At 40.9% G+C, this 20,536-nt stretch overlaps 1 protein-coding gene across 1 annotated transcript in view; it reads right to left on the reverse strand.

The window, feature by feature from the left end:
• ADAM12 (ADAM metallopeptidase domain 12) overlaps positions 1-20,536 on the reverse strand; it is a 187,642-nt gene that overhangs the window by 121,089 nt on the left and 46,017 nt on the right. The window contains exon 3 of the mRNA XM_059820998.1: positions 17,817-17,890. Coding sequence (XP_059676981.1) covers positions 17,817-17,890 — 74 coding nt within the window. The remainder of the gene's footprint in view (positions 1-17,816; positions 17,891-20,536) is intronic.

Below are 20,536 nucleotides of genomic sequence, written 5' to 3' on the forward strand. Positions count from 1 at the left end.
GGCCTTTCAGGGGTAAGAGAGTCAGAAATGAATGCACTGTTGCTGATACAGGCATTCAATTCATTCAGGCCCATTGAGAAATCAGAGTCTCAAATTTTTCCATAAAAATGTTACAAAAGTTGCCCTTGGAAGTCACCACTGTGTAATTAGTACCTGTAATATAGAATAGAATTACTACATGTGCGTTTCAGGGTCCATATGAACACGTGCAGTGAATTCCCCCATGTCATGACAACCATCAAAAAAGAAATTCAGAGATACCCTGCGAGGGAATGCAGAACCAGCAGAGTATCTGCAACTGTTCTTAAAAATTAGTGATTAATTTTCAAAAGGAAGAAACAAATCAGTGGCAGAAATGAATGGTATTAGGATACCTTTCACATGCAACAGAATAGAAACAAAACAAATCAAATTCACCACTGAGAACATGAAAATGTTAAACAAACCATGACTAAGGAATCACAGGAAACAAGAACAAGGGTAGAGCACGCTCCTCTTTCCTATTTATCCATGGAGAGATTAAAAATTGAGACATTTCTTAACCACCACTTGATGCCTTTATTTCAGAATAAGGGTGTTACGGTCCTTCTGCATTTAGGACACCGCTGCTCAAAATGTACTTGTGAGTGTAAACATAAGAATCAGTCTTTAAAATCTTTCTTTTACGTTGATGATCGATGTATCACATGAAATAGCTGTGTCCTAGCAACAACATAACTCTTGCTAAATTCAGGCAATTGGAAAATCAGTCAAATTCAGACACAATTAAGATTAAATGTCATAACTGACAAGGTATGAAAAATACTAGGCCTTTCCAATTTAACTTTTTTTTTATTCTCATCTCCATATCTTTTGCAATGATTCATGCGATGACATTAGTAATACACAGAAATAAATTAGAATTGACTTTTGCTGAAATATCTGAATAGTACATTAGCTCTTCTCTAAGCGTGTCTGAGTGGAGTTCCCATTCTCCTCTGAACCAAACACATGCAGCTGATACAAAGCACGAATGTACCCAAACTCGAAATTGGGCTATTTTAGAACTTAAACTCAAGTTGCACCCTAAACCTCTTTCTAAGCCTGAAGGCTCCTAATTTTTCCTTGACTGGACCTCAATTCAACAGCATTGCCAAGTCTTTGTTCATTTGCTAGTGGACGCAAAGACTTCTGTCTGTGCTCCATTTGAGAAAATCCTGTGCTTCTGAATACTATGGTTCCATCCCTCCTAAATATAAGGTTTTCTATTTTCCTGTAGAAAACAGAGTTGCTGCCTCTTTTATGTAAGCTTCAACAATCAAAATCAGTCAGCCAGTTCTGGTATCAATAAAATTGCTTCTTCAAGATCCCAGAGAAAATTGAAAATTACACATTATTATAGAATCAGCATATTTTCAAGTCTCTTAAGTTACTAGGTTTCATTTTACTTCTCTGCTATGGCATATTTTCCAGTAGTTTTCTCTTTAACATAAGTTTTGTAAAGCAAAGAATATTTCTTGTGACTAATTTGTTCTCTCCCATTGCTACCTGTTGTCTTCCTCTCTGCCTCTTCTCTTCTTTGAAAACATCTTTTTATTCAGGCAACTGAAAATAATGATATGGAGAACACACAGGAATTGCTCATGGTTGACACTATTACAGCTTTACAAATTAAGATCACCTTAAATGAGTAATGTTTCCTCTTGACCTAACCTCTTCTTCCTGTACAATTTTAGTCAGGAATGATCATGTTGTGTTGGCTTCCTTATACCTCATTCCTGACATAATTTCCTAAGGGGAAAGACAGTTTCCCAACATCCTCTTCCAATACCGGCTGGGCACTCTACCTTGTACCTGGTGTGCAACTTCCAGGGTTAAAGTAATTCGCGTATTTTAATCCTATCAATAGTTGCACTGACAATCACATACTTGACATTCTTCCTTTGCTTGGACTGAGATATTACCTTAATTTTTCCTTATCTCTGCATTGCAATAATCCCTTCCTAATAAATTCTGTTTTCAGAATCCCTCCAGGAGTGAAAACCCAAACAAGTTTCAGCGGTCCAGCTGGGTGCATCCGTGGGTGCAACCCTGACTTCTAGGGCTCACCACAGCGACTCCATTTTTATTAATGGCAGTTCCTGTGCAACCCTGCTGCGTAAGAAAGGTTTTCTGTAGAAGATTCTTACGCGTATAGCTTACCTGAGCCTCTTTTCTCTGCCATCACCTACACAAAACACACTTCTGCCTCTCTAGCGCTCCTTAGCCTGCTGTGAACAGCTAGAAGTGGCGTCCAGGATGCAATCCAGGTTGCAAACATAGCCTCCTCTCATGCCGTCTTGGGAACCACCTCACTGCGTGATTTCATGCCTGTGTGAAAGCTAGGTGAGTTACTTCTGTGATCTCGTGACATCAGCAAACCCATCGGCATTCAGAGTGACTGAATCCCCCCAGATTCCTTACCCTCGTAGTATCAGCACTGCCTCTTAGATCTTCCAGACTATTAATCACAACTTCTCTCCACCTTTAGCTCGCTTTCATGGACTCTTTTTTTTCTCTTTTATCATGTCAATGGTATCAAGGGGTTTTTTCCTACTGACTTCTTTACATTTCAGTGCTAAACCTTTACCAAAGGTGTCGCCATTTCTCCCCTTTTCCCCTAAATCACCAATGATGGTAAAAGTCCTACTCCTCCTTCCACAAAAGACTTGCCCATACCAGTTTTGCTCTCTGTCTACATCCAGTTCCTCCCTCAGACTCTTTTGTCACTACTCCACCACATTGTTTCTCTACCTTTGCTCACTGAACTGTTAAACAAAGAACATGACAGTCTCATTTAATGAGTTTCTGCTCTGTATCTGATATTCCCATTAGTTAACTTATGTCAAATATATTTCTGCTAACAATGCAGAGCTCTAGAAGAGTTAACTGGATTCTGATCCAGCCCATGTCTAAAGTGAATTATTAATTTATATCCAAATGGAGGTGCATTTCTGTTCAGTTATTCCCTAGGTGCTTCACACTCACAAAAGTGAAAATAGCCAAACATTTTAGTACTGAAAAGCTAGATTTTAGATTGTTTCTTTCACCATCAGGACAATTTTCCCCTGTGCCAACACACTGTGAATCCAACATTTCACACATGAGCCAAGGATGGCATTCCTGAGAAGTGACTATCAGCCAAGAGCCTCAGCCCTGGGAGCAGTGGCTTCATTTTGGTGTCGATACGAAGTTATAACCATAGCTAAAGAGACTGCCTATATTCAACATTCCTGTCTTATACATTTGCTTAAAAATTGGTACTCTGACTCGTGCGTAACCTACGCACAAGTCCTTTTTCACACTCCTCCTCCAACGCTTCTAATAATGCACAAGCTCTACACCATGTTTTACAAGCCCACAACAGTGTCAGAGTACTGCTCAAGGCAACTGTCACAAGCAGTAGCACTCTTTTAGGTGATCCCTTTAGATAAAGTAAGGAGGAGGATATTGCAGCTGGCTGATGTTTAAGATTAATCCAATTTTTAAGGTAAGGAAGAGCTCAGGTTGTAGACTGCAATCACCAAAACACATTGATTTTTCAAAAAATATACAGTAATGCAAAATTCTGCAATCCAGTGGCATCTGCAGCTCTTGGAGATCTCAGTTATCACCTGCTGAATTTTCACAGACATACCTGCCCTTGCATGGTCTTCAGGAAACATGGCAAAATCCATAGAGCTGAGATCAGATCTCAGGATCTGAGTCTCTTGCAAAACAAGTCATGCTGCAGGTTGAATACTCTCCCCATAGTCTACCTGTGTGGAAAATCTATACCTTTCCTTTAATAAGAGGACTATGAGAAAACCAACAAAAAAGCTATTTTCTCCTTTCAGTTCTACAGCCAAAAATAAGAATGTTTCCCGCTGAACTGAAAATAGCTAAGGACACATCCTGCTCTGTTTTAACTCTCAGACGTTGCAAACCATTCAAAACCTCCCTGATAAGACTACTCAAATGCAAGGGGTATTATGGTTTCAGCTGACTGTGTGAATGAAAATAAGCATGAAAAACTAACTTAATAAAACCGCTACACCTCTAATTGTCTTAACAATAGGTGAGTAAATGTTAGGAAAACCTACAAAATTCAGCCCGGTGCAGAAAGCCTATGCCAAAATCCGGCAATGGCAAAAGCCCTAGAGATGTGGTTTCGGTACACTACACGATCTTCCACAGTCCCTCTGCTCTTGAAGGGATTTTCACCTTGCTTGAACTTTGTAAAAAATGTGTATAAAGCAGCAAAGAAGAATATTTGAGATGAGAAAAGCAACCATGTTACGATTAAATATGTATGGTAATGCCAGTGCTTCTTGTGGAAGTGAACAAGAAAAGCAGCTGGCTATTAAGGCAAGTAACACAAGACAAGGCATCCACCTCTCTGTGGACTTCTAATATTGTAAGGACGGTTTCCAAGGAGAAAGCTAGTATCACTATAATACTTATTTTTTCCAGTGAAATATATATGCTTTTGCAGAACAGGACTCACTTCTGAAGCTGTACCAACAAGTAAATTATTCATAACAGACAAGATAAAAGACAGAACATTTCACAGAGTAAAACATTTAGACCCCCCCTAGCTCCGAGAGTGTGATCATACTCACACTAACTGGGCATACTGGGAATCAAAATGAACCTAAATTAAGTGCTGCAAACTATGCATATAAAAGACATAAAGTTGATAAAAAAGAGAGCTCTCCTGTACCTACATTTCATCTTTCATGTTGAACTAGTTCAAACAGATTGAGCAAAGATGCAATTAATCAGTGCTCTTACATTGTGCTACTTATCAATATGTGAGTGTAAAACTGCTTAAAGGGCTGCTGCTAAATGTATCAATATTCAATTAAATAATGTTAGTAGAGCCATTAAAAGAGAATTAACAAGGGTTTACATAGGAAGTATCTCTGTCTGACATTGGGCAGCTCTTTAAACATTTTCTAAAGAAATACTGTAAAAAGCTATTAAAATATTTATGCAATGCTTGCATTAGTTCTGTTTAATGGGCAGAGCAGCAATAGTATCAGCAGTTTAAAATGCCTCGCTTCTCAGCACCACATGATTATCCACCAGTTAGAAGAGATAAATAAACTCCCAGTTCTAGAATTTTAATGCTTTTCATAAGAAAGAAAAGATCTTCAAATCCCTCATTAATGCTCATAGCCTCACCAAGATGGGATGCTTCCAACGATTTGCTGGGAAACTAATATTAGAGCATGCTGCAGCAGGAACCTGGGCTGGAGCTTGACACCAGGGCTCTCGCCTGCGGCTCCGCAGCTCAGGTAGCCCCAGAGGAAACTTGGGTCTCGCCCCAAATCTTTGTTCATTGTCAACTCAGGCCTCGCAGGCAAACCCTTCCCGGAGAGCTTAGAAAGCAGGGAAGATTATTTCATTCAAAGAGATTGTGCTGGTGCAGCAGTTCTGGGGTTTGTTGCTGCTCCTCCATTACCGAGTAACAAAAAGCCTCCTAGGACTTGTTAAATTAGCCAATGTAATGAAGTCCAATTCTGGTATTTGCACGGGGACTGGAAAAGATTTCATGTTTCCATGTACATAAACAAAACCTGGCTCAGCACACCGGGGACTTCAGAGGTTTGTAAAATATAAAAGACATTCACATTAATCTGTTAAACAATTCATTCTCTACCCTGCCCTTTCCTACTAAGTGAATTCATTACTTATTAAAACTATATACTTGCTGCTGGCCCTTCTGCTGCCAGTGACTCGCTGCCGGACCCCAACGCCTTGGGGCTCACTGGTGGGGGCAGCGGTGCTGCCCCTGGGGCACGTCCAGCGGCGGGGGGAAGGAGAAGGCGCTGCGCCGGCGGCACAAGCGCTGGCAGAAAATGGAAGATGCAGGTATACCTCTTCCTATTGTTACGAGGGTCCATAACAATGTCAGTCTTGCTGTAGCAAGAAGGCCAGAAAGTCATTGGGACTGCATCACAGATCTGAATTATATTATTAGGAGGTGTGGAAATGAAACAAATCAATTCACCCCCCAGAAAACAAAGAATAAAGCAGTTCCTCTGATGCTGCCTAGACAATGGTAAGTATTTTTCTTCCAGGAATTGCTAAGCTAAAAGAAAATGCTTGTTTCTTGCAGAACAGCTTGGGCAAACTTTGTCAAGATAAACCCGTGTTTACCTTCAGGCATCTGTGACTCCTCTCAAAGAACTGTAGCTTGCACTTTTTATGGATACTCCTCTAAATTTGTATAAAACCCCATTTTTTTTCTGAAAATAACAGCACTTATTATTTAAAAAGATCAAACAGGTGCTACTGAATAAAAATATCTTAACAAGAACTGTTTTGTTTTTTTTTTTAAAAAAAAAAAGATCATCATACCAAATCACTATACCTCTGAGTTTGAAGAAAGCCAAGTGCATGTCCTACTTAAGCATTATCCCTACAGTAGTTTGGAAACACATTAATTTGCCACAATTTACATCCACCAAATAAAGTGATGAAGACTTTTAAAGATGGTGCAACTCCTCTATGAACAAAGATTGTGCTACTCTTCAACCGAAATGCAAGTAAAAGTGAAACTAGTAGCTACTTGCTTACGATTGCTTTATTTTCAGAAGACACTAACACCTACCCACTTCTTTAACAAAACCAAAAAAACCTTCCTATCACATTTCCTCCTATCCTCCACAAATATTTTTGTTTCAGAAGCATTGATGTTACAATCATTGCCGTTTTTTACGCTACCTCAACACTATTGCCCAGCTAATAACGTGACATTATCTACTTTGTATTTGGGGTTTTTTTTGCTGTGTAAGTAGGGATAAGAGATATATTCTATTTTTCATTTCTTGTGTAGCATTCGAAATCCCTGCTGTTTCATAAATTAGGTTTTTATTTGTCCAACTAAAACCGCATAAGCTATCCAATGGGTCTGTGGAACAAGTTAAACTATTGTAGCTGCCACCAGTCCAATACAATCTCCAGCTAGACTAATTTCAAATCTAATCAAATTATGATACACCTAACAGGCACTAGCCAGTCCGTAATGGAAGATTTGCCCATTTTCCAGCCAAATGCAGTGGATTTGAACACTCTTATTTTCATTTTCAATCCTCTGCCAAGTTATCGTACAGTCATCTTTCATCCAGTGATTGTAAGAGTGTCTTTTTTAAAGCCCATATCCAGCCAGGGGACACATCTAATACAGGAAATGGTGTTGCACTGGACTTGACACGTACTGCGAGGAAACAAATGTGTACGTTGAATTTATGAGTCACCCCAATACATTTATTAAGCATTAAGTTGTGCTTTTACAACTGGTCTTCATCAAAGATATTTCATCTGTTAGCCAAAGCGTCATCTTTTCTAATGACTCATAATGAAGACTCATTCCATTTAGCTTGATTTTACTGGCTCATCAGCCTCTTGTTCTCAAGGGGCTAAGCTGTTCTTTTCAGCATGTTCAACCCACATATAAGTGGCCATTAACTATACTTTCTCATTATGTAAGAATCAGCTAATCAAGACTGACCAAGAAATAACTGATGTTGTGATAAAAGGAAGAGAGACATCTGCTTGGAATTATCTAGACCGCTGTTTCAAAACTGATAAGGCATTTACTGCCTTAGTATCAAATTATAACAAGAATAAATGATTCTGGGGGGCGGCGGGGAGAATGTGGAGTTCGCTTTACCTGTCACTTGGAAGGGGAAGAGATGGAGAGCACAAAGTGCAAGCAAGGACCTGTGTTGAGGAGAAAATGCAGAACCTGTCTGTAAACTGCATCAATACAAGTGACAGAGGGAAGCAGACAAAAATCCTAGGCTATATTTGAGGGACGGTATGTAATGTAGAGAAAACTATTATTTCCATGGTTTTCAGAGATGTAGTAAAGGCTAAGTTGTAAAAATATCTCTACTTCCATCTCCTAATTCCCATTCAGTTTTGGGGTTTTTTTTTCCTTTTTCTAACATCCAGAATAAAAATAGCATTCATATCTATCAAATTCCTTTCTCAGGTAAATAGGCAAACATTCCCCTGAAGTCAGAGTGGGCTGCATATATGTATTTCTGATTAAGTTTGACGAGGAAGCTTGCTTTAACTTATTTCTAAATGTCATATGCAACTTTTCTGAAGCCAAAAGTTTACTTATTTTGATCAGAGAGCAGGAGATAGATACATACTTCTTCCTCTTCTTCTTCCTTTTTATAGAAGAACTGTAATAAGATATGATCCTTTTATACATAAGCACTAGCAAAACACAAATACCAGAGTGCTAGTCAGATAAAATATGTAACATGATAGAGTCTGCATTGAAACTGAACCATAACTAGAGCTGTATCTGAACATAACTCTTTTTTTCCTTAGGGGAAAAAAGAGCATCAGATAGGGAGAGGACAGTGTGCTTTTACTGGACTAAACAACACTGAGAAAGTGCAAATATGTGGGTCAGATGAAGGAACAGGCAAGCTCTGCTCTCATCCCAAGAGGACTCGGGAAGCACAAATTGCCAAGAACAGTCCAATTTAGGGGGAGTATTACAGTGTACTCAAATTACCTTACTCATACAAAAAGCATACGTCTACATACAGCCAGGTACTCGATTTTTTTCATAGCTACATCAAATGAACAAGTAGCAGGTAGTAAGATAAAAGCACAGAAATAAATTGGACCAATTTCTTGAAGGAATCTGTCTGGATTACTGAGGCCAGACATCAAAGAGGGGGAAAAAAAGTGCCCTATTGCCAAGCTTATGTTTCCATATATGTATTTCCTCCACACTCAATTCTCTTCATATAGACTCTGCTTTTTGAATCATCCCTCTTGGCCGATATTGCAATACTTAGCGCTCATATGCTGCTTTTCATCTTCAAAATGTGAACAAATTAATCCTCAAGGCTCCGCTTGAAGGAAATTATATAAATAAATACCGTGAGCCCTATTTCCCAGCCAGGCAGCCGGCGGTGGGGAGGTGAGCTGACTTGGCCCGGGGCTAGCAGAGCTGGACGCGGCGCGAGCACCTCCCGCGCGCTCCCACCCCACCGCGCTTTGCAAGTGGGCATTTATTTCTTCGGCAGTGCTTTCTGCCATCCTCTGCAGTCCTGAGAAACTGCTCTGTCACTTGGACAGGAACTGACATTTTCTGGGAAGAGTCTCAAATTTAGCGTCCAGGAAAGTATCTGCTTCTCCTCTGAATCCAGCCCTATACAGAAGATTCTTGTCCTTAAGAAGTACCTTGCGTCTGGCTTTTTCTGTCTTTCTTTCTTCATTTCTTTTTTTTTTTCCTTCTTCTTTTTCGGTCTTTTTCTTTTCTTTTCCTTTTTTATTTAAAAAGGAAAACCTTCCATAAGTAGGTGCAGAGAAACAGCTGTTGCAGCAAGCAGCTCTGCAGACATGCCTGCTGCCTGAGTCACATACGCCTCTCTCAAAAAATGTAAAAGAAACCGTTACATCAGCGATGTTGAATCAGATCGTGCCCAAAGAAAGATCCAGGGATCATACTCTTCTCCTGTCGACGTGGGGCATTAATTTCTTCCTCCCACTGGCCCTCCTCTTTGCCCGTATTTTGTGAGACAGGAGGACCCAAATATTTCTAGAGAGGGGGTCTGTGCATATTGGCCACCTCACCTGCACCCCTGGCAGAACAGAAAAGCTTGAAATGCTGAAGGCTGCCCTACTTTGTCTACGGGAATTCATATACACCTGGAAATCTCTCTCAAAGGGGTTTTGAAAAAGGGCAAAAAAGAATGAAAAAGGAAAAGAGAAAAAAAGAAGAAAAAAGAAAGAAGGAAGAAAGAAAAAAGGAAAAAAGAGAGCCAAATTAGATCAAACTTTATGTGGAAGTTCCTGCTCTCGATTCCTGACTGGGATTTTTAAAGGAAACTAAGGTATGAACTCTTCGCGAGAACAGGATGACTAATTTCTCTTTAGCCCCTTAAAAAACCCTACACTCAGTTCTTCATAAATGTTTGTTCCTTTAAGGCTACAGGGATGTAAAACCATGTCCCAGGACCTCAAAATACAAATCACTTGGGGCAGAGTGTGGGGGGAAAAAAACCATCTGCTTGGACCTTCACATACCTAAATTCTGCGAGCACAGCATGGCAAAGCTGCCAAACCTTAGGATTTTACCATGACTGTGACAATATTATCAGGGTTTTTCTTTTTGTTTGTTTTTTGTTTTTTTTTTTTAAACTTATGACAGCGCAGAAGAGCTTGAAGATACGAATCTTAAATACCACAATGAAAGAGAAGGTTAAAAAGAACCTCAAATGCTTGCATTTTTTCAACTGCTGTGGGTTTTTTCCAGTTTGTACTGACACGGACATGTATTGCCAGGACATGGGACATCCTCCTCCCGCTGTTATCTCCTTTCTGATACATCCACCACCCAGCTAAAATCCTAGGAGTGCAAACTCAGGGGAGGGACGATAACCTGAAAGGATCACGATACAAACAGGTGCCAACAGCAGCAGCAATCTGACGTACAGATAGTCCACATATTAAAATATATGTGTTTTAGGGAAAATTTAAGGTGTACCTCTTCCTCGCAGATGTGCAGTTTGTGCTTTGGGGATGCACGTGCTGTGCCCAGCCCCGTGCCTGGCGGGGATGCGGATCAGGCTCCCGGTCAGGGATTATGAACAGAACTGAATTGTTCCTTTTGAATACTTCATTTCCACATGTAACATAAAATAATGGAGAATTCATCTGAGGAACTGTACTTCAGTGTACTCTGTATTTACCAACCCTCTAAAAATAAATACACGAAACAGTGAACACTATAAGCAAATTAAATAGCTGGCATCTTTCCCTATAGAATTTTATGAAGGCAACACTGTTCTTCTCTCTGCAAAGCCTTCAGGAGAAGTTGAGATCCTAGGAAGCCAGCATGTGCCAGCAAAATGCCACTAGATGCAAAAAGACAAATTCTAGAGACGCTGGACATGCTGTCACGTATTTGCTCTTATTCAAAGACATTGGACTGAGCACCCAAGGGAAAATATCTAATAGAAGATTCATTAAAAGCAGGTTCAGCCTCAATTTTGACTTGAAAACTCATTTACAGTCCTCCCTCTGTTTCTGAAGCCAGAAAGCAATATCCACAAATGTTTCTGAAAAGCAGGAGAATCCTCTCAGTTTTGGCCTGGTATCTTTACACGTATTGCGAAAAGGAGACCAAACATCCTGGGTAATGATGGGGCACATGATGATGCAAAGCAGAATTCAGTGCTTCCCCTTCGCTGCTATTGAAACGCTGCTCACCCTTGTGAGAAACAAACTAAAAAAACCTAACAAACAAAAGCAATCTGAAACCTGCCCAAGCAGCAGACGGCAGAAACATGTGAGGAACACCCAGGAGGGTTGTGAGCAAAGCCTGGGTCCAGCTGGATGCACCGCATTTCGCCTGCCAACCTGCAAAACGATGGCTGTGAGGCCACCGCTCCTCGGGCGCATGATGCTTCTGTGCCACGTGGGCCGGCATATGACTATCAGTGGGAGATTACAAGGTTTCCAGAAAGTTGTTTTTATCTCTTGCCTCTCCCCTAATTATTTATTTTACAGTCCTAGGTGATTACATTTTGCCTGCGTGTTCATTATCATCGCGATCGAGCTGACTCCAGCCCACCCGTGGGAGGGAGGGAGTGCACATTCCTATTGTCTTCTGATAGCCAGCTCTCCTCCCCAACCTCTCTGCTGAGCAATGTCCAAATGAAATGCTGAAAACCTCACATTCTGCAGTACAAAGGGAGATTAAAACACAGTTCTGAAAATTTAATATTCTACTGCTGCAATATATCTAGGGAGCGAAATCCAAAGCAGGCACTTCTTTATTAAATTTATTGCACCAGCAAGTATATTTCCCTCTCCATTACTGTTATATATTTAATTGGAAGGTACAGCTCTAGGGTTGCTCTGACTGACAGACACTGAACAAGTACCTGCCGTACCCATCGCACTAATTTTTTTGCATGTTATGTGAACAAGGTTTGTTGTTTGGCAGTACATACAGAAATGTTAAACTTCCCCATATCTCAGTTTTCCCATCTGAGAAAGGGGATCATTCCCCCGGTCCCTCACACACGCCAAGGCTGCAGGGCAAGGACAGAGCAGTACTGGCTCTCCTGACCCCGCGTACTCCCCCAGACCCGGGGCTTGGACTGTGAATAGGACACAGTCTTCTCTTCTCTGCAGGGGACTTGGCACAGCCCCATTGCCCCGCTGTTTTATGGGGCATGGGAAGAGAAGAAGCTTGACCGTCTTAGAGATTATGACATTCAACCACAATACGGTCTCCAGAATACAAATACCGGTCTTCTTATCCTCTCCACTTCCAGCATATTATATCAGTGTACGAATGTCTTCCCTCATTGTTCCTTTCTTTTGGTGTATTTATGTAAGGAGAGGAAAAACAGATCAAGAAAGCAGCAGTTTTTCCCCTAATGGAGCTGAATTCTTTCACTCCAACACACAGCTCCAAAATGACACAGCCAAAGGTAGCCCCAACCACACAACCTCGACTACCATTGCTAATACCAACCTGTGCTAATACTCACTCAATTGTAGAACAAATCTTGGTATCTCAATGCCCACACTAAATATGCCATCCTTATAGCACAAAGCTATAGCAAATACCTGTACCCTTAGAGTCACGAATTGATACCATCATTACTGTAGCTGTGGTAGCTGAACCTTCACATTTCGGCGCGGTGCAGACCATTTGACTGTTACCATTACAGAAGGGAAAAATGCTTACTTCAATTAAAGTGAAACCCTGATTATCAGCTCACACTGAAATGCTGCAGTACAGCTGCCAGCTCCAGCATTTGCAGATAAAACAGTCAGGGGTCACAGTTTTTTGGCTAAGTTACAGCAGAGAATTATAATAAGTGTATTCTGAGAGGTCCCCTTTCTCTGTTTGGTATTTGTTTGTTTAGATTTGTTTCCTCTATCTGTATTTCAAGCCACTGATTGTGTGTAAGCATGTCAATTCATTAACAAGTTTTTTCAGCTGTTTTCTTTGGTGCTAGAAATAGGTTGTTTCCCTGCTAAATTAATCCAGTTAGAACGTCATTTGCACATCAATCAGTGCTCCTATTCAGAAAGGTCAGGCAGAAAAGAAGAGAGAACTACTTCTTTTAACCAAAAAAGAATATGAAAGATTTCTGAAAACTAAAGCCTCACTGGAACAGGTCACATTAGTACTATGCATGAAGATGCCTATTGCCTGCTTTTCCGACCCAGGGAACACTGCTGGAACCTCCTCTGTCCCAGAGCTAAGCTTTGAAAGTGACCTCCAGTACTGGCCCATTACATCCCAATCCATCCCTGGTACTGTGTCTCCATGCAGAAGTGGTGAACATGCAAGGGGGACAGTCAGAGATGCTCTAAACTTCTGGAGATCTCTGGGATCCTGGGGGATTTAAAGGATAAGATGGAGACTTATACCATAGCCTGGAGTGGATTTTGCCTCCTGATAAAATAGAAGAATTTTTACTGAGGGAATAAAAGGCAGAAATCTAACCTCATATATTCCCTTTTTTATATCACCCTGTTAAAGGCTGTGTCATAAACCTGACAAAAAAGATCATAAAGTTACGGGGAAAGGAACAGTGAACTCCGCTTCTCTAAAATGCTCGAGCTTTTTCTTTCCATTTCCACGTTCCCCTGGACACTGCCGATGGCCCGTCAGCCACAACCACACTGATCGCACCCTCACTGCCCCTCTGCAAAGCTGGTCAACGAATTCCCACCAGAAGCAAACTGTCCAGGACGCACCTGCGATCCTGCCGATGCCGATGTCCTTGGGGCAAAGCCATAATACCTCCATACTTGCCCGCACATGCTGTCGACTTATCTCAGCTTTTTATCTTTATCTGCCATAGACTCAGGTATATACAGGAGTCAGCACTGAAAAAGCTCTCTAACATCTGTTCAAAGTTATATTTCTTTGACATTCATAATTATGACCTTTGTCAGCAAATCATTTAAGCATGAAATTAATTTTGAAAATAAGTAATTCCACTGACTTTACCTGCATTACTCACATGTTTAAAGTTAAAAGAACACTTAAGTACTTTGCTGTATACAGACCTATTTCTGACAGAGTGTAAAATGTTTCCAGTTGCAGAAAAACAGCCAGTAGTCACGTTCCGCTCCCCAACTCAGATGTAATCTTGCAGGGGTTTTGTTTCATTTACACAATACTAAGCCTACTTTCCTCTAAGACCCTCATGCTGAAATCAACTTTAAAGGAATTTGTATGTGCATACATTACTGTCCCTTGCACAACAGAAGTGCATCAGGATTATTGATGTAATGCACATCAGTACAGTCAGCTGCTCTGAAGGTTGGTTTATTTTGCAGCTGATCGATGATTTGCTGATTCTGGAAATCTCTCCATATGACAAGTGTTTCTAAAACAGTTAAGGTACTACAGAACTTAAGGTTCTCAAGAGTGCAATCATACTTTGCAACTAAATCATAGTAAGAAATGTACTTGCAACTTAAGCTCGTTAGCAGGTTTTCTACGATTGGCAAATTGAATTCACGGCCAATAATTTTGTTTTTGCAATTACGAATGCACAACGCTTGAAAATTAATCACTAAAGTATTTAATGAATATGTACAAAAGTAAATTTAACAGCTGGAAACCATAGAGAAGATTTTAAAACCTAGGCTGTGAAGTTAGGTACCAGTAACTCTTCCAGAACTAACTTATAACATCTTGCCCGATACATAGGAACACATCTTGCTGAGTCTCAATATCAGAAAACACCAAACTGACATTAAATATTTCCATAGATAACAGATGGTTTAACACATCAGTCCCCACTTGGGGTTGCCTAATGCATCTGAATCATGTTTTGAAATATAACTCAAGGTTTGGAAAATCTCTAAGGTTTTCAACAAATGGAGTTTAATGTCAAGACTACTCAAAGCAGCTGTTTCTACTAACCATGGAAAATTACATCCAGTTTTTTTTTGCATGACCCAATGCAGAAATTATGTAATTTAGGGGTCCCATCCACCTCCACCCCCACCATTCTCCAAGGAATAACATGCTTTACATGAAACTACAGTAAAAAAACAGCACACATATCAGAGCTTCATATGTGTTGTCACTTATTACTCAAGAAAAGATGTTTGTGTTTAGCGCTCTACTTCTACCTAAAGAATGCTGATTTAATGGCTACTCCAACACTCAGCATCAGGGCTTTCAAGATATTTGAGCTGCATATTTCATGCCAACATCAGGAAGATGGAGCAGGCTGGAGGAGCCAGGGTCTGTACGCACATCTGCTGGTCCTCTACGCAGCCTTGGAGACTCATGGGCAGGAGCTGCAGTGTGGAAGCATTGCTCCCTTCTCCAGGTATGTGATGACCTTCTCACGCCTCTGGAGTCCATAATCTACCTTAGGTCCAGTCTGGCCCACTGCCACCAGCCCTTATTCCCCATCCTCTGCTCTGCAGAAATGCATTCTCTCATTTCTCTCCTGGACATTATTTTTCACTCCACGAACCTGCAGGACCTCCTGGAAGCAGCAGCGTGTCCCTGCTGCTTGCTTCATGCCCCAAACACCTCACCTCTGCTGCCATTCGCCTCTCCATGCCAGTGACAACATGCCCAATGCCATCATTACAGGCAGAAGAAATGCAGCCACCAATTTCCACAGACAAGCACAGAGGCGTTGAGATTGTTTGCCCTGGGGAGCACAGACCAGTCGTGCAGACTGATGCACTGTGTTATTTACAGAAACGGGTAACAAATAGACCTACACACACCCCCACCGAAGCAACTTCTGCACGGACTTGCAACACTCAGACCATTATTTCTTTCAAAAATCGAAGTCAGTAATACAGGAGAAAAGGGAGAAATCATTCTGCAAAACTATGACCCACTTTTTCTGTGGTTTGGGGTCTATGAACTGCCTCATACGCTACAAATCCCAAACGCAGGCAAGGCTAATTGTAGCATTTTACAATACTACCTAGAAGCTCTTGCTAAGCTGAAGAACCTCATGTTGTTAACACCATACGCAACTCTTCTAGAATGCAAATCTTCTGGTGGACACCCCACCATAGAGATAGGTAACTAGAAAATAATCATTGACAAATACTGTATTTCTTAAGGAGCAGATCTCAACATCTCCAAACGTGGTTAGTCAGATGTTCATAGAGTTAATTTACCGTACTTTCATGTCCTACTTTTAAAAGAGGGGGAGATTGCATCTTACAATTTTCTAAATCTGATTTTATTACAGGTACAAGAGAGTTTGGTATGTTCAGCAAGGCCTGTATTAGCAGTTTTATGTTCTTTTAATCGCTGACATGGAATGTAAATAGTTTCCTCAATTGCTGCATACTTCCCATTCCTGAAGGAAGGCACGCCCTTTGACAAAGATTAAGAGAATGCAAAGTTAAATCCCTGTTTACTAAAGGAATTAAATCCTCCTCTAGTTACTGAAAAAGAGCAACCTATGCATGGGGGATCTACACACCCTTCGAGGATAGGAAATGAACAACTAAGGAGCATTAAAAATAACGTAAAGAAAGCTCAAGATTTGGGCCTGATGTTGAATAATAAAGTGAACTAGATTTTATCACAGCTGAGTAATGTTAGGGTTCATCCAAATGACTGGAAATAAAAAGCATTTTGCATTGTTTTACTACACAGGACTACAGGGGTGCCCCGTCGTTTTCCATTGAAGTTGTCCATCACCAGCCCGAGGCAGCATGTACCCGGCCTCCCTTGGACATTTGTTTTCACATGCACATTCTTTCCTCTTAACACATAAAGCTGCACCGCTTATGTCTATGGTCTCTCTATTACAGTAAAAAAAATAACCTCTGCTGCTTTTATTTCACAGCAGGGAAACCTACAGAACACATAGATCCTTGCTAACATTTACCAAAAGTTTTTCCTAGGCTGAGAGTGATCTTTGCTTTTGCTTTGACAAGCAGCACGTAGTTGTCCTGATCTGGATTCCCCCAATATATTCTTGAGAGGCTCTTAGAGGAAAAGCAGGTGAACCGTTGAGAAGGTAGACTAACACTTTGAAGACTTTGGTTCTGCTTGTCATGGACTTCCAGAGAAGTAACGTTATCTGTGTGGTTCTGTACCCCTTTGTGAAAAACTCTGCTGGGGTTCTGCCCATGGGACCATCTCTACAGCAGCCCCTGGTATCCCTCTCTGAAAGCTTAGGGACATGAGCGGGACTTGTCAAGAGCACATGGAAGAAGATGCAATATTTACAGCCCACAAACAAGGGCTCAAGCTCAGCTTTGGTCACGGGCCTCGTGAACAGTACAAACATCCCATCATCAGCCCCTTGCCACCAAACCCAGAGAGCTCCCGTGTAAAAGTCCAGCAGGGGTTAAGCCCCAATGCTTGACCCATCTGCCCTGAGCAGATGCCGATGGCCACTGCACGGAGGCAACCATGGTCGCAGGCAGTGTCAGGAGGGATGAGTCCTCCATAAAAGTTCCAAAGACTGCAGGATAAAAAGACTGTAGATAAAAGGGCTTACCACAGGAAAGGAGGACAAACCAAATCAAATAAAAATAATGATCAACAGGAAAACACCAACAGGCAACATGTCCGTTTTCAGTCCCACATAAATGCAGATGACCAAAGAGATTCTTGCTCTACAAGCAGTGGGCAAACACACACAATCTAAACTGGAACAAAACTCTCTTGTTAGGGGCCTGTTCTGTAAGGGACCGCTAGCAAATTTGGACCCAGGATACTTTTAAACCATCAATTTTAAAATTATAACCCTTCTTTGAGAACCTCCAGTACAAAGTGAACATGCAACAAGGGTACTTACTCGTTCCTCTCCAGATTGATGACTAGATGTTTACTTTCAGCTTGTATTACAAACTGCAGCAGTGCCGGGTGATTCTGAAAAAGGAAAACAGAGTTGGCTGAGTCCAAACCCAGAGCCCATCTGGGCCCTGCTTGGGAGGAGCAAGCAGCTACAAAGAGAAGTGTTTGTGGTGTAGCAGCTCTTTAGCTGCAGCTCAGTGCGAGCAAAGCACGGCGCTGTAGGGTTTCACACCCGGGTCTTCAAGACACTCTGGTGTGCCCTTAAGCAATTGAATCACTTCCAACTTTGCACATCAGAGACCATCTTGCCTGGGAAGATGAGCACAGTGATGCAGTACACATCAGTTCTGGAAGATATCTGATACAGTTTTGAATTTTCTCTTTTTCCTCTCCATATAATAGCATAACTGCATTAAACACCAACAAAATCTCTTATTAATGCTCAATCTTGCCAGACTATTTTTTAAAATGGGGTACAAGTAATCAGGTTTGGGCTTTGCATGACCATTTTCAGTTTAAGAGATCCAGGTTCAAAGCCAGTAACTCCTGCACTAAGAGCAGACCTGCAGTGCAGTGATCACAGTCAGCAGGGTGGCTCTACCAGAAATGCTTTTTCCTTTGAGGCTGAGTATGCTAAATATTCACATGTAGAAAACTGCACATGTGCTCTAAGACCATCAGGGAAACTATACATAAAGTAGAGTCATGCTGAACTATTTTTTTCCCTATAAACAGCTAAATATTTTAATATGTATTTTAAACTTTTCCTAAGAAATAATTAAGTTTTAGCTTAAAAAAAAAGAATTGGTGTTGGAGCAATTAGAAATATGGTCAAGAGTATTATCAAGCATCTCTGTGAGAATAATAGACAAAGTACTTGTACGTATACCAGTATTTAAGAGAATTTTCTAAACAAGACATCAACAGCAGAGCACACGGAAATCCCAGTTGCACTCCAGCAGGGACCAGGACATCTGGATTGCATTGTCAGCACCACCATGACTGCGTGCAATCTTCATATTGCCATTCCCCTGATTATAAAACAAGTTGCTTTTCATCTCCAGCACCGAAGGTAAATCCACTCTTTTTTTGGAAGCTGTGAAAGAGCCTGAGAAAGGTCTGGTGATCCATTCGGCCCCGGAGGCAGGAGGGAGTGGAGGCTCCAACACTTGTTTGCAGAAAGGGGCAGCGCACCTATACGGGCTCTTGAAACTGTGCTTCAAACGACAAAGCACAGCTTGCGATATGCTAGTTACTCTTAATCCAAAAGACTGAACTCACATATATTTTAAGACTGTTTACACTTAACTTACATTTCATTAAACAAACTTACTGGATTGCGAGACAGTATCTCTTTGTTTTGAAATTCCGACAGTAGCTCAATAAATCAGTTGTTCCTCTGTACACTCAATACGCTTTTCTGAAGATTTATGTCGGCCGATTGCAGTACTGAAGTAGGATCATTTTAGGGTTATAGTATTTAATCGATTTATTGAGAAATGTGTCTGAATTTGTGATTGCTACAGCGGTGCCTTGACGGAGCCCCGGCGGCGTGACAGTCAGAGCACCCCGCCCATCAAATGCAACGATTTTGAAATGATTTGGAAAATTGTAGATGTTTATTAAAAAGTGAAATTATGAGGAGGCTGTCGTAGACTAAACAAAATTGTGATTTTGTTGCAATAAAAAAGAGCTGACAACTCCCCAGTGCTCTCAGACATTATTAAGCACAGATTGGGACTGAGGTACCATTGCTTTCTTCTAAGTGTTCTGCCCCACTGCTCCTGCAAATTCAAACATGTTTTCCCTCTCCCCACGCAAAACAGCAACAATATTGAAATTCTGCATCTACATGAACTTTGCAGAAACTGGATCCCACTAGAATGTTAGATAAATGCTTCAGACTATCCTTCGCATTCAGCAAACACATGGGAGTCATTTATTGGCATGAATATTTAGAAGCACTGTTGATTACCACTTTAATATTAGTGCATTGGTTGCAAACCCCGTAAGATACACATACTACAGAGTTTTGAGAGAGTAAAATACAATTAATTATAATATAATGCAGTAAATAATTAAGATATTGCAGTAGCACAAATGGATTCTTTTCGGCTAAAGGCCCTCTGTTAAAATGTAAATTATAACTATGTTTATTCATGAGTTCACAGTGGTACTTATTTGACAGTCAATTGATGTTAGTAAGTTGTAAAGTCAAAAAAGCAGCTGCAGAATAAAACAGACTGTTACGAGACAAAAACATCTCTCAGAGAATTCCTAAAGCTGAAGTGTCTTATTATCGAGCACAATAATGTCCCAGTTAGGATGCTGGACTGCTTTGCATGAGACCCAGGTTCAGATTCTTGCTTTAGCATAGAATTTTCTTTCAAACAAATGGCTCATTTCCTTGTTTGGCATCTGGGAAAAGATGAAACGATATTTTTCCTCATTCTGACTGGCAGTCATAAGCATAAATACAGTAAAAATTACACACTGCTCAGGTGGTATGGTACGATTGGAAATACAGAAGCACTTAAAATGATACATTTCTAATGGGAAAGAAAACCAAATGTCATTCAGAAAGTGCCTTTTGGGGTTTTTCCTTTGTTTCCCCCCCCCCCCCTTTTTGAATGTATACACTTGTGAAATGAACTCAGATCTTTTACTTTACTTTTTTGCAGTGGTGGTGAAGTCTCCCCTAAAGTATTTGCACGGTTCTGC

This window comes from Gavia stellata, chromosome 9, assembly GCF_030936135.1.
Source record: "Gavia stellata isolate bGavSte3 chromosome 9, bGavSte3.hap2, whole genome shotgun sequence".
Classification (NCBI taxonomy): domain Eukaryota; kingdom Metazoa; phylum Chordata; class Aves; order Gaviiformes; family Gaviidae; genus Gavia; species Gavia stellata.